This window comes from Neophocaena asiaeorientalis, unplaced genomic scaffold, assembly GCF_003031525.2.
Source record: "Neophocaena asiaeorientalis asiaeorientalis breed wild unplaced genomic scaffold, Neophocaena_asiaeorientalis_V1.1 scaffold5, whole genome shotgun sequence".
NCBI classification, from domain to species: Eukaryota; Metazoa; Chordata; class Mammalia; order Artiodactyla; family Phocoenidae; genus Neophocaena; species Neophocaena asiaeorientalis.
Window position 1 is genome coordinate 8,935,611 of NW_020174698.1, and position 15,293 is coordinate 8,950,903.

At 36.7% G+C, this 15,293-nt stretch overlaps 1 protein-coding gene across 11 annotated transcripts in view; it reads left to right on the top strand.

The window, feature by feature from the left end:
• Positions 1–15,293, top strand: part of ECHDC1 (ethylmalonyl-CoA decarboxylase 1) — a 44,870-nt gene that overhangs the window by 13,015 nt on the left and 16,562 nt on the right. For 8 of the 11 annotated variants that reach the window (XM_024758996.1, XM_024758988.1, XM_024758987.1 and 5 more), the window contains 3 exons: positions 2,469–2,690; positions 5,224–5,366; positions 14,024–14,076. In XM_024758996.1, coding sequence (XP_024614764.1) covers positions 2,471–2,690; positions 5,224–5,366; positions 14,024–14,076 — 416 coding nt within the window. In that variant the 5' untranslated portion in view covers positions 2,469–2,470. Of the gene's footprint in view, positions 1–1,963; positions 2,001–2,468; positions 2,691–5,223; positions 5,367–14,023; positions 14,077–15,293 lie in introns of all 11 variants that reach the window. The other 3 variants (XM_024758995.1, XM_024758992.1, XM_024758994.1) reach the window with 1 other exon arrangement.

Sequence of the window (15,293 nt, forward strand, 5' to 3'; positions counted from 1 at the left end):
TGCTGGAGTTGTGAGCATACATATAAATATACATATATATCTTGTCCTGAGAATATAAGTTTTTCTAATTTAATTTATTTCTAGCCCCATTGCTTGTAATTTCTCAATAACTCCTGAAAGTTTTAGTGTAGATTTCCTCTGCTAGCTAAGAGAATCTTGAGAGAACTTGATACTTATATTTAGTTGATAATTTAGGAAGCCTCCAAAATCCTTGTGTTTTTTCATAACTATTTCGTACTTTTTAATTAGTAAAAACATTGTATTTCCCCCCCACCCATCCCTTTCATTTCCCATAGACCTAAATTTTCCCACCTTAATCACTTTATTTCCCCTTCAGGTTCATTTTGTAGGTTCATGTTCAAGTCCTGAGAAGGACTAATTTTAAATCTTTTCAATTTCTTTGAAAATGTATATGAAGATTTGTACTTCTGGGGGCTTACAGTAGAAAGATAGCTCTGATTTTATGGTGTAGTATACAACTAATGGTGACCACTGTATTCATCCAGGTACATAGGTTTGAACTATGTTAGTCATAGAAGAAGTAAAGGATGAGAAAAATAAAAAAGGTTGCATATGAGAAATGAAGGTGGGGAAGGAGATTGGGTTTTCTGCTGTGGCTTTCTGGGTTGAGGATACTATGGATAGTTAAGGGAAGGAATAAAGTAGTTACAGGTTTTAAAAGTGTGAGTTAGGTTTAAACAGTGATTTTGAGAAACCTGTGGTACATCTAGAGGTGAGGAGTAAGAAGTAGATTTTTGTTTGATTTAGGAGTACTTGGGCATAAGGTCTCAACTAGAGATGGAAATGTAGAATTTGTTGTCTTATGAGTTTTAATAAAAACTGTAGGCAAATGAATAAAAGAATTCCAACAAATTAGTACTAAAAAGGCAAAAAAATGAGCAAGAAAACTTGAAGAGGCACTTTATAAAAGATGATATGCAAATAACAAGCATATGAAAATGGAGCTTGACTTCATTAGACATCATAGAAATGCAAAGTGATACCACAATGATATACCACTCTCTAGAATGCCTAAAATGGAAAGAAAGGAAAAAAAAGACATTGGCAAGTGATAACAAGGTTGTGGAACAACTGGAACGTTCACTAGCTGTGGATGTGAAAACTCTTAGGCAGTATCTTTTAAAGTGAAATAAATGAACAGATGTGATCATTATGACCAGTGGTGTACCCGGAAAATGGCTGTGGAGGGGGGCGGGGAGAGGTTGATATGTAGAGTTTGCTAATACTCTCACCATGGTTAATTTCAAGCTACCTGTGGTTTAAAAAGCAACTTGCAAAATTCTTCAGTGTTTAACAAGCAGTTTTAGCCAGCTGCTGCCTGACCCACTAATTCCATTTCTAGATATAGCCAGCAGAAATGCATACTTGTTGACCCAAAAGACAGATACTAAAATGTTCACAGCAGCTCTACTTGTAATGCCAAAACCCAGAAACAACCCAGATGACTATTTACATTAGAATAGGTGAATTGTGGTATATTCATATAATAAAATACAACAATGAAAAGAATGGACTATTTAGAATCTAATTACACATAATAATAGTAATGGGTGTCACAAACGTAGTTGAAACCAGACACAAAAGAATATTTACTATATTTTTCAATTTATATAAAGTTCAGTAGCAGGCAAGCTAATGTTGGGTATTAGAAGTCAAGATAGTTGTTATTTTTATTTGGAGTCATGTTCAGTTTCTTGATCTGAGTGCTGTTTACTTGAATGTATTTACCTTGTGAAAATTAATTGAACTGTAACCTATGATTTGTATAATTTTCTGAACGTATTTTTTATGTGAACAAAAGTACTTACATAGGGCAAAAAAGCATTTGGGCAGATAGGAGATTACCCAGAGATGAGATATATAAAGTGAGAAGAGTGACAGAAGTTTGGGGAATACAGAAACCACACACATACATTCCTATTTCTTTGCCCACTTTCCTCAGGACCCATTCCAGCTTTTTCTATAAAGCATTACATAAGGTAAGGATAATGCTAAAAATAAATTTTCTGTTAGAGACTGGAACTGCTCTGTAGCATTTCTGCATAGAGATTGTTTCCAAGGGGACTTCTGGACTGAATTTATTCTTAGATTTAGAGTTAAAGGAAGAAGAACTGCTGTCATGAGGAAGACTCCCTGAAGGCAGGAGGTGGTGCTAACTACAGAACAGCAACATTTTTCTAAATCCTCCTAGTGTGTTGGATCTCAGTAAATGCCCTATAACTACATCATCATCTCCTGATGATATACTGAAATAATGTAACTTATATCCTTTGGTTTGAGAAGCGGGGGGGAAGGGAAGCAATCCTGTATACTTCTCAGAGAGTGTTTTGAGAAGTAGGGAAGTCCTCCCAATAAACAGAAAGGTCTCTCACTAAAGCCTATTAATGTATAATATTCTAAGAGTGTCTGTTTATCCAGACTACTGCATACTTATCTCTCTTTTCCAGAAATGGCAAGACATGTTTTGAAGACATCACCTATCCCTATGAAGACAAAATTGCTACATCAAATAGGATTGTCACTTTATAATACCTCTCATGGCTTCCATGAGGAAGAAGTGAAAAGAAAACTTGAGCAGTTTCCTGGTGGATCCATTGACCTTCAGAAGGAAGACAGTGGCATTGGCATTCTTACTCTGAACAATCCAAGTAAAATGAATGCCTTCTCAGGTATAGAGAGCTTTCTTTTGTTAGTTAAAAAATGACACTAAATCTAACCTGCTATCCCATGCTTTTATCCTTAAATCTGTTGAAGAATTCTTGAAAGTCATGGTACTCTTTGTAGAACATGAGAAAACAAAACAAAACAATCACTTGAACCAGGAACTCTTTTACTAATTGTGAATATTTTAATGTTTTTGAAAAATCCGTGATTATGGATGTTGGTAAAAAGGAAACTATCAAATTAATCTTGATTATTTTTTCCATTGAAATTTTAAGTGCTTAATAACTTCATTTGTTTGTGTTCAGCTAATGTCACTGGGAGACAAAGGGAAGGATGTTTCAAAGATTTTAAAACCTAAAGAGAAAAGCCTAAAATGAAAAAAAAATTATTTAGCTTAAATTTTTTTTTCTATGAACTGAAATAAGACTGTCATTTTAACCATGTAGTTCCAATAATCACTGAAAACACTGCACTTGCCTACTTGTTGCCCCTTTCTAACTCTGAGATACAGGTAAATACCTTCTATTTACTAGGCAGCGCTCTTGGCATATAAGAATTTTATATTTAAGAGACCTCGAGGTCCAGGACCTGTGATAATTTGTAATTTTTTGCCAAAGCTCAAATTTGAATTATCCTACCGGGATAGGAGCTCATGAGTTACCTTCCTGACTACCCAGCACTTGTGTTTCCAGGTGATTTTGGCAATCTGTGTTTATTAGTTACATACTTATTGTGGGGGGAGCGATTTATATTTTATAGTAGCATTTGAAATATTGGGTTCAAAAATATCCCAGTAAAGCTTCTTGTGTCTATATATAATCATACTCATACACATAATTCAGTAGACTGTAAACTTTGTAAATTATTAGTGGTGGGTCTTCAAACACAAGATGACTTTTCTTTACATTCAGCAGAATTCAGAGATGTCTCTATTAATGTTAACCAATAGAAGTATAATGCAGGACACAAGTGTCAGCTACATATGTAATTTAAAATTTTCTAATAGCCATATTTTTAAAAAGGAAAAAGAAAGGTAAAATTAATTTTAATAACATATTTAACCCAGTGTACTCAAAATATTTCAACAAATGACTGATACAAAAATTATTAATGAGATATTTTCCTCTTTTCTTTTTTCATACCAATTCTCTGAAATCTGGTATGTATTTTACACTACTGTTACCAAATCAGGTCTGGTTGCTTGCCACTCAAAAATCAATACTCAAGAGACAGATGTTGGTAGAAACGAAAGTAGCTTTTAATCAGAATGCTGGCAATCTGGGGAGATGTTGGACTCAGTTGTCCCCCAAAAACCACCTCTGAAGATTCTGCTCAGCCATGAAAGTTTTAAAGGGAAAAGGGGAAGTAATCTCAGTCGAGATAAGGGGTCAGAATCGTCACCATCCCCCAGTGTGTGCAGGCTTGTTGACTTCTTGTGATTTTTCTTTAGATGCTATCTTGTTCACACAGATTTGTTCTCGAGATTTCTGAAGGGGAAGCTAGGGAAGAGATCTGGTCATGTCTTAATTACTTATTCTTCATTTCTACTTCTTTGATCTACGGAAAGAGCCAACAGGTTAGGCAACGTATTGTGTGATCAAAAGATCTGAAAGTTGTGCTAGGGCCAGAGATGAGTAGAGGATGGGGGTGCCTGGCTTAAGGTTAGTGACAAGACAAAAGGGGCCTCCTGTAGAGAGCTCTTTCCTGCAAAGAGGCCTTTCCTGCCCAAAGCTGTTCACACTACTGCACATCTCAGTTTAGGCTAGCCATGTTTCAAGTGCTCAATGACTACATGTGCGTGGTGGCTACTTTACTGGACAGTGCAGCTGCATGCCCTCAACTGGTTCAGAGAATAAAAGCCAGTTTTTATATTAGCCTAGGAAAAATAAAATTAGAAAGGTAAGACTGCTCTAGAGATTTAGACTGGATAAATACTTGTTTTAACTTACTACTGAATAGCTACAATTTATAATTTATATTAGTAAAACTTTTTATTCAAAGAGAAACAAGTATTAATTTGATGCCTAATATTTAAAACTAATACAAGCAGAACTGCTTTGATTTGGATGATGGTGGTTGGGTTGGGTTGGGTTGTGAGATGATGAATTAGCCCCACACCACACAACTCTCAAGGCCCTTGTTTGAAAATCAGCCAACCAGATACTCTTTAAGGTCTGTTTCAACTCTTATGTTTATTTTACAAAGTCAAAAAGATTATTTTATACTGGTACAGATTTCTCTTACTTAGGGCCAGCATTATTTTTTCTACCTAACCACATATTTATGTGACTTCTTAATTAAGGGAGAGAGAGAGAGAAAGAGGTCACTATCAAGTTGTAAACTTTTAAAGCAGAGACTGTCATGCTTGCCTCTTTTGTATATACTCCTTAGTACCAACATGATAGGCATTTGATAGACATTCAGTAAATATTTGTAAAATTTGTGACCTAAGAGTCTTGTTTGACACCTTACAGTTTCTAAATTATTTCTATTTGTCCAATATTTTATATGTTTTTGACTCCCCCTCCCCTCTGGCAGGTGTTATGATGCTACAACTTCTGGAAAAAGTGATTGAGTTGGAAAATTGGACAGAGGGGAAAGGTCTCATTGTCCACGGAGCAAAAAATACTTTCTCCTCAGGATCTGATCTGAATGCTGTGAAAGCACTAGGAACTCCAGAGGCAAGTATTGTATGAATTATGCAGTAGGTTCTACATGTTTGTCAGACATCTGGGCTAAGATACTTATATTCTACTTATATGGTTATTATCATGACAGCTTTTCTTTAATAGCTTTCCAAGGATCCGAGTTTTTGTTTTGCTTCTTAAAGTAAAGATTAGCTTGTAATAGTGTGAAGTAATGAGGAATAAAATGAAGGACAGGAAGACTAGCAATAAAAAGTTAATTATTAAAGCCAGCAAGGATTTTAATTTTTTAAGTGGAAGTCCCTTAGCATCTCATGATAAGGAGTTTTCCATGAGGTACCTAGCATAGCTTTGGCACATGGTAGACTTCAAAAAATGCTAACAGTTAAAAAATTTTCTTTTGAATTATGATTACAGAAAAGGAATCCGAATCATCTCTCATTATCTGTCCTCCAAGCAACCTGTTTTTCTTGAATTCAGCTGTCCAGTAACATCCCCTAGGCAGAAAAAAAAAAAGAGAGAGAGTGAGAGAGAGGGAGGGAGGGAGAGAGAGAGAGAGAGAGGAGAGAGAGAAAAGAAAAAGAAAAAAAAAACTGTTGCCATTTAATTATAGATGTGAGCTGTACGTAGGTAATAATGTTTTAATGTTATTGCACAGCTCTCATACCACTCTATGTAGTATAATGATCTCTATTTGCATAATATATGAGGAAGGATCTCTCCTTTGGAAATTTTGATAGATTTGTATTTGAATGCTGGTTTCAACATTTTCTGGCTAAGTGATTGGGTTAATCACTTACTCTTTCTAAGTCTTATTTTCCTAATCTATAAATAAGAATTGTATATTTCACAGAGCTATCGTGAGGATTTAAGATAATATATATAAAGTGCCTACTAGCATGGTGTCTGAAAAAGGTAGCTATTATTTTTATTTCAAAGATCATCATCCATGATGATCTGTAATTTGTAGCAGCACTAGCCTTAAATTTGTAATGCCTCTGAACGGTTAGAGTGAAACTGCAGAAATGCATCTCGGGGCAGGGGGCTCCGAGGAGCTCTGGTTCTTTATGTCTCAGATCGGAAAGAATTCAGCAAGAGGCAAAGTGATAGATAAGAAATGATTTATTAGAATAGGATGCTTATAGGTTTACAAGCAGGCAGGCAGGAGGGTGCTGCCCTGAGAACTTAGTGGGCTACAGTTTTATAATCAAAGGAAAAGTGGGGAGGGGGAGATGACCACCTTCTTCCTCATTCTTGAGTAGACATCACGCTTCCAACATTGGTTCCTCCTCCATGTCGGGTGGGGGATTTTTCTTGTCCCTACATGGTCAAACTGGGGCTGTCATGGTGTAATGGAAATGAGCAAAAAGGTGGTAACATATACTAAAATATGGTAAATCATCTCAGCTTTCAGTATAATGTCACCTTTTCCTTATATTTTTATTTTCAGTGTATGCAGAGAAGCATGTCCTAGAAATCATTAACTTACTGACCTCACTGGACAGGATGTGGGTCTCAATCCACCATTATTTTATTGTTTGGGGCATGTCTCATGCTTCTGTTGCATGATTTTGCTGCTAAGCAAGCCTGCTTGGTTTTGTGGTGAAGCAAACCTGCTTTCTTGAGTGATCATTACCTTACAGGGTCTCCCATACTTTGTCTTTACTTACAATCCCCTAGTGGGATTAACTATTTAATCACCTACTTTGTCCCTTTAATCTGTCCCTATCAAGAGCACTAAGCTGGGGATCTGAATATATGGATTCTTGCCCAGGCTTTACTGATAATTAACTATGTGACCTGCAAGTCATTTGATTATAATTTTTCATTTCTAGAATAATTGTATTGCTAAGCACTTTACTTTGTTCACAAAAGATACTATAAAGATATTGTAGAATGAGATAATAGATTACTGTGGGTCTGGTGTGTTGTCAGCATTGGGCTGCACCCTGCAGGCCTGCAAGACCTGTATTTGCCCAGCTTTTAAGACCTAAGAAAGAGCCCGGAATCAGTGACAGAGACATCAGTGGTTCAGTGGATAGGGGGAGCGTCTGAAGCAAGGTCCTGGAGCGACACCCCACCATCTGCAGCAGATGGTGGGTGGGACAGGGCAGGACAGTCTTCACTCCAAGGGCAAGGGGAGATGGGAGATTGCCAGTTTTAAGGGGAATTAACCTCAGGTTGGCTCATTGGTTACCAGGGAAACTAGCAGAGGGGCACGCCCCTCACCGCCCCTTTGTTAGGAACAGTCACTAGCTGGGGCCTGGGGCAAGTATGTAGGAAGGTCAGTCATGTGAGTAGGGTGTAGGTAAAGCAGGCACTGGTGGAGCAGGGAATGTATAGAGAGCCAGAGAACAGCTATCTTGAGTGGCCTGACCTTACAGTCAGATAGGAAAGCACCCCTAAAAATGTGAAAGGTTATTTTGCTTTCTTCTAGTTAGAAGGTTGTTGCTGTCTAACTAGATCATGTGGCCAGGAATTTTTTTCCCTATAAATGTAAAAACTAAAAGAGGAGATATGCTAATTGTTTCACATATATGTAGCCAGCCTGATGTAAATCATGTAGGAAAATATGTATCATTTTTATTCAGACTTCAGGTAAGGGATCACTAAATAAAGTTTATTCTTCCCAGTAAGGACATTCTCCAAGTAATCTGCGGTCTTGAATGCCTGCAGTAGAGTAAGATTGACTTTTGATCAACAGCTGAGAACTCGGGTGGTGTTACCCCAATGCTTAAATAACACTGCCGGTGTTCGTCCCTTGTAGTTATGCACATCTGCCAGTCTCATTAGAAAAAAAAATCTGGAATTGTGATTCTGCTTTACAGTGTGTATGCTTCAAGCCCAGATTGGTATTTAAAATACCTCATTTTATTTAAAGCATTTTTTTGTGTAGATGGTTCCTTTATTGTACTTTTATGAAACGTTCTTAGTCATAGTTATAGGAAATATATAGCATGGAAATTTGAGTAAATTCTCTTTATGGATAATATTAAGAAACAGTAATATTTATAAAGTATGGTGTATTTGTCACATGATGATTTTTAGAATTAATAAGAAGTGGAAGCAGCTTACATAAAGTTCCTGTTAACTATTTCCATTTCTCATATAGAACATATTCCTGTATGCCTGAGAAGTAACTATAAATATGTGTAAAACTGAAATTTTCAATGGCCTTGGGACTTTTGAGGCTCATACATGTTTATGAATTGCAGCTGCACATATAAACGCATCTGTCCCTCACAGCTGAGAGATTCTGAGATGCTTAACATGACTTTAAGTATAAACAGCCTTTCTCTCAACAAAGCTCTTCTTTATCTAATATACTTACTCTTTGTTGTTGCAAATGCGTCATTGCATCTGCTTATTTGGTGAATTTGCTCTTCTGAGGATGATGAGATGAGTAGAATAGATGATTTTAGTAATTGGGTTACTTTCCCTTCTCATTATAATAAGATACATGAAAGTGATTATTAAATGGCTTTTTTTAAAAAGATAATTATGTTGATGTTTTTGCCACTGTATGTTTTCAGTTTTGAAAAAATATTTTATTAATGAAAATTACCAAATATAAACAAAAGTAGACATGTTGACTGAAAAAAAGTGCATGACCTAAAAGTTGAGAGTTATGTGTTTTTCAGCAGACATTCTTAGGACTTCAAGCCTGGAGACAGCATCTCAAATAACCCTGAGAAACTGCTCCGAGGAGGTGAGGGGGAACCGGAATATATAGGAGTATTTCAGCAAAGGGCAGGTAGTCGGAATGTCAAAAGATTATTGTTAATTAAAGAAAACCAGATATATCAAGTTAAGGAATTTACTGCTTTTCTATGTATAGGGAGGTGCAAGAGTCTACGCTCATTGAAATCATTCCTTTGATAGGCACTTCAGTTATCTGGGGCCAGTGTTCTGTGTTTTCTCATCCTGAGTTTCCTTAAATCTGCAGTGTTGGGGTGGCTGCAGTTTAATGACTGCTAGATGGGGGGCATTCCTTGTTTCCATCCCGAGTTCCCTCAGGGCTCACCATCAGCAGTGGCTGCTGTGACTGATGGCTGTGACATCCTTTGTTTAGTGATATGACAGGCAATATTTTTCTTCTCAGACTAATACGTTGAAACCCTCATGTACTCATAATAGTATCAACAGTCATCAACATTTTATTTGCTTATCTGTCATTCTAGTTTTTTTTTCTTTATGTATGTGTTCTTCTAAGAGGTTGGTTTCATATTGGTACCCTTTGTTTAATGAGCAGGAAAAGAGCTCTGATTGTTCCTATTAGGCAGTTAATCCTTGGTTGAGAAGGTCCAGGCAGGGAGATGAATTAGCATAACACAAGCGTTAGCCCTGAAAAGTTATGGGACAGAAAAAAAGAATAAAATAGGAAAAAATCTAGTGTAAGTATTAACCCATTTATAAGATTTGAATTGATACTACCAATGTTCTGCAGACTAAAAGAAGTCTTTTTTCAGAGGGCAGAAATAATCAAAATCCAATTAGAAGCTGTAAGATTTGGGGTAATAAAAACCTGCTTACTCTGCAGTGAATGGGTTTAATGCCTCAAGGAAAAGTCTGGCGTTTTAAAAACCTTTATACTCTTAATCTAGCTGGAAGATAATATCCTCCTTTGTCCGCTGACCTCCCTTGTTACTTTTCTACCAATCTGTTGCCCCCTATTTCTCTGTTGCTTAAATTTCCACAGCGACCTCAAAGTTCTTGTCTACTTTGCTTTTGCTATGACTGTTGTACAGTTCCATTGTAGCCTTATTAATTTGTAGACAAGCTATTATAATTTTCTTGAAACCCTTCCATGTATTTTGAGGAAATTAATATATACAACAAGCACTTAGGGAAAAAAAAAGAGGCTCATTTATGGTTATGTTACTGTAAGGGGCACCCCTTCCAGGGCCCAAGAGTGGACTCTTGTCTAACACTCGGAATTGAATTGTCCAAGGAGACACCTGTACTGACAAAGCAAAAGACTTTACTAGGAAGGGGTGCCTGGGCGGAGAACAGCCGGGTATAAGGAACCCAGGAGAGCTGCTCTGCCACGTGGCTTGTAGTCTCAGGTTTTATGGTAATGGGGTTAGCTTTCCAGGTTGTCTCTGGATAATCGGCTTGTTTGTGCCCATATTTGGTCCACTTCCTGGCAGCACATACATCTCTCAGTCAAGATGGTTTCCAGCGTGAGGATTTCTGGGAGGTTGGCAGGACATATTATGGGCTGGCATCTCCTCCCTCATTTAGGCCTCTCTTCCGGCTGGTGGTAGCTTGTCAGTTCTGTTTTCCTTATCGGGACCTCCTGTTGTGAGATAATTCATTCAAGCAGTTATTACCCTGCCTGACCAGGGCAGATGATTTCTGTCAGTGGTTCCCTAACAGTTCTAGGATAAGATATGTTTACAGGCTGGGCATTTTTCCACTCAGTATACATGTGGTTTAGAGTAAATATGACGTTGATAGTTCCCTTTGGCACTTAGGCTGGGCATTGTGCGTCTTATCTTTGTTATTCTAGGAGGAGCTGGAGGAGGAAGGTTGGCTCTCAGGGTATCATCCAGATAGGATGGAAGTATCCCCTTCTGCAGCAGCTCTGAAAACCTTTATTAAGTTTAAGTTCCAAGCTCCCAACTTTCATTCATCAGAGTAGGTCTAGATTTTCATTGGTTCCTTTCTTTCAGTTTATTCTATCACAAGTCAGGGTTTCTCTGTCACTGGCTTATTTTCATCCTGTAGCCTAGGAAGAAGCCTGAACATTTAGTCATTGTTGGCTCAATAGCTTTGGGGAATAAATTTAATAAATTAAATATTTCTTCTCCCTAGGTGATGTTGGCTAGTGCAGTGTAATCTCTATGATACATTTAAAGCCAAAGCATACCTTATTATCTGATTGCTATTACCGATATTAATTGTAATGATGATAGATAACATCCTTGTTCTGGTACTGTATGTCAGGCACTGTTCTAAGCTCTTCTGTGTTGTAACTTATTTGTTACTAATTCCCCTAATGAGATATAGGTACTATTACTAGCACCATTTTACAGGTGAGGAGACTGAGGCACAGAGAGGTTAAGTATCTTGCCAAAATTCAAACTAGCTATTAAGTGGTAGAGCCCAGATTCAAACCTAGGCAGTTTAGCTCTAGAGTCTGTATTGTTATCTATTATTCCATATTGCTTTTAAACATTTTTAGTGTGACTTTTATCTTTTGAATGAGAAGCATAATAGTACATAGGTTAATACCGGCTTCACTTTTATTTCTACCAATTCTAAATAATTCCATCAGTATTTTAAGTACTCTAAAATCTAGTAATAGAAAATAAGCCCATTAAAATTACTTTGTTGAGATAATTTAACAGGCTTTATAGGACAGATTTTTAATAGAATATAAACTATTCTAGTTTTAAACCTTCTAGCTCTTTGTGCTTGTGTTAATTTTCTCATCACTTTATTGTATAGACTGACCTTCCTGATAAAGGCTTTCAGTTAGGAAATTTGTATCATACTGGTTTTTACTACTCATTGACTGCCTTTGTTTTATGAATCAACATAGTTCTCCATCTTAAATTCATCTGAGTCAGTTAACTGATTCAGCAAGCACATACTGTATGCAGAACATTGTACTACTAACTTCTGAGGATAAAGAAGGCATTTTGTTAGCCTCAAAGACTTTATTATCTAGGCCTAGCAAATGCCATCTCCCCTTCTCCTCTATAAAACCTTCTCAACTACCCCAACCTAGTTGAAATGAATTGTTTCCTATTTGCCACTGTTCTCAGCTTGTTCAAGCATTTCTTAAAATACTTATTATACTATACCTTGATGCATGTTGCATTTCTTTATTTCTCACAAGATTTTTGAGGACTGGGAACTGGGACCACATTCTACTGATTATGTTCCCTATCCTTATTTTGTAGAGATGATGTGACTGATAATAAATCCAAACACAGTGTATACAATCTATAAATTCTGTAGTTAAGTTAGAAAAATAAAAATACTGCAGAAACACAAAGGAGAAAACTATTACTGTGGGATTTAGAAACTCCTGATGGAAAAATATTTGATCTGGGCATTCCTTGAAATAGGTAGAGAAAAGGACAGGCTGTCCCAAATAGTGGGAATGATGTAAGCAAAGACACAGGAACAACCGTAACTGTAAGGTGTTAAAAGAATGACAAATAGTTTGTTGTTGCAGAAGTTAAGATGCTTGGATGAGGGGTGCAGTAGTCAATAAAGTTGGTAAAATAGTTTGGGATTAATCCTTCCCAAGGAATTTAGACTTCATTTTATTGGTGATATGAAATTATCATCCTACAGGGAGGTTTTTCAGGCAGGATGCAAGATATATCACAGAGGAAAAAGAAATTAAATATAGAGAGACCAGTTAGGAAGCAAGGCTGTTGGTAATAATCTAAGCATGAGTAACACAAGTCTGAGCTAGTGTTGCGGCAGAGAAAATAGAAAAAGAAGGGATTTGCATTGGAAACATTTCAAAGGAAGGATTGAGGGGACATGCTTGTTAACTCATCGAGCATGGGAGAACTGTGAAATGGAAGAGTTAAAGATAATACCAAAATTCTGAGCCTTTTGGACCAGAAAACCTTTCCTATTAACTCAGAACTCACTCTGTGACCTTTTACAGAGTAACTAGGTACATTTTCATCTTTCCAACCATTCTTTAAGTCAAATAGAACAGGTTTTTTAAATTTTCATTCCTTCCTTATGGATGAGAAAACCGAAGTTCATAGTTATGACCTGCTCAAGTTTATGTTATTATTATGTGGCAGTGCTAGGATTAAAACCCAGGTTTTTCACAACCAGTTGGTTTTGCCATGCTGAATTTGAAGTATTAGCAGAATGTGAAATTTCTAGCAGGTTTTGGGACTCTACATGAAAACAGTAGTTGAAGCAATGGGAATGGTTGAGACTTCCAAGGGAACAATTGTAGATAAAGGAGAGAAAGAGAATCATGGATTGGATTTTTAGTAATAGCATTTAGCTGAATAAAAAGAGAGAAAGAAGAAAACTGGAAAATAACAATCAAAGAAATAGGAAGGGGATCAGGAGTGGAAGATGTTGCTAGAAACTGAGAATACCAAAATGCAGAAACTGGTCAAAGCAAGATGCTATGTATACTATGGAGACACAGAGGAAGATGAGGATAAGGAAAAGCCATTTAATTTAACAATTAGGAGGTTATTAGAAACCTTTGAGGAGAGTCTTTTGAGAGAAGGCTGAAGACCACATTATACTAGTTGAAGAAAGTATATGAGGGAAAAAAGAAGGGGCAGTGAGTTTACACTACTATTAGGAAACTTGTTTTTTATGTTTATATTCTTAGGGGATCAGAGTTTGGGACAATAGGTGGGTTTGTCTTATGCCTCTTCCCTCCAAATTACCCTGAGTAGAACTCCCCTCTTTTCTGGGGTATATGACTTAGGTGTGAGAGTTACTCTCTCTCTCTCACATCTAAGTCTTTACTAATAGCGCATGCAAAGCTGAGCTCAAGGAAGATCCACACAGTTAAATACTGCATCATTTGCATTTCAGACAGCTTCAAAGAGTTTTAAATGATAACCTCATTTTATAAAGTTTGGTATATTTTTGACTTTATTACTTTCTAAATCCTGAAAGTGTTTTTTAATAATTTCTTATATAATACATTTGCATTGTATCTTTGTGCTTATTCTTATTTAAAGGATGGAATGGCCGTATGCATGTTCATGCAAAACACCTTAACAAGATTTATGAGGTAATGTATCTTTGTTTTTAAAATATAATTTCTAATAAACCAAAAATAGCTCTTCATTCTGTGATTTGCAGTAGTTAAAAAGCAGTCACTGACTTTCTAATCATATTTATTCTAATGATGAACTATTTGTGCCATCAAGGATTGTCATATAATTAAATGTTACTGAAGGACATACAAGAATATTTCTTAAAAAATAAGAGATGAGAGATAAAAAGAATTAAAGACATAGCACTTTTCCCTAAAGAGCTGATATTTAGGTATAATCTGGTTATATATAGGTATAGACATGGGAAGGTTAAATACTGTTACTAGAGCAGAATAGACACTGGTCAAGAGGTGACACATAAAGATTACCTAATATTCAAAATTAGTAGAATGTATAGTGAAGTGGTCTGTATCTGCAAGGAGATAGAAAAAGAGTTCCCAATTGGATAAGGCTTTTACAGATTTCTGAAGAAGATGGATTCACTTTGCACCTAGATGAGGAAGAAAAATGAGAAAATTTTGGGCCTGTCATTTTGTATTTGGGGTTACAAACTGTGAAATGATTGGGCTGATTAGCTTTCTACTTCTATATTCTGAATGTAAACAATTTAAATATAATTATAACTAAGGAAATTCATATTTATTTAGCATACTTGTTTATTGGACATCACTGTATTTTTGGTACTCTTTGTATGTGAGTCTAGAAAGAAAAGTGAAATCAACATTACTGTTTAAAATACCTTCTTCATTGTCTTAGCTCCTATTCACCTACTTCTCCCTATTACATTTGACTTTTTCTTAAATAAATCTTAAAACTTGGGTGTTTTTTTTTAATAATCCTTTTTAGGGACTTCCCTGGTGGTCCAGTGGTAAAGAATCCACCTTACAATGCAGAGGACGTGGGTTCTATCCCTGGTCAGGGAACTAAGATCCCACATGCTGCAGGGTAACTAAGCCCATGTGCCACAACTACTGAACTCACGCACCTCAACTAGAGAGCCTGCGTGCCGCAAACTACAGAGCCCACGTGCTGTGGAGCCCGTGTGCCACAACTAGAGAGAGAAAAAAACCCACATGCCACAAATAGAAGCCCGTGCCCTGCCAGGAAGAGCCCGCATGCTGCAACGAAAGATCCTGCATGCCTCGACGAAGATCGTGCATGCTGCCAGTAAGACCTGATGCAGCCAAAAAAAAAAAAAAAATCCTTTTTTTTTTTTTTTTGGGGTCCACGG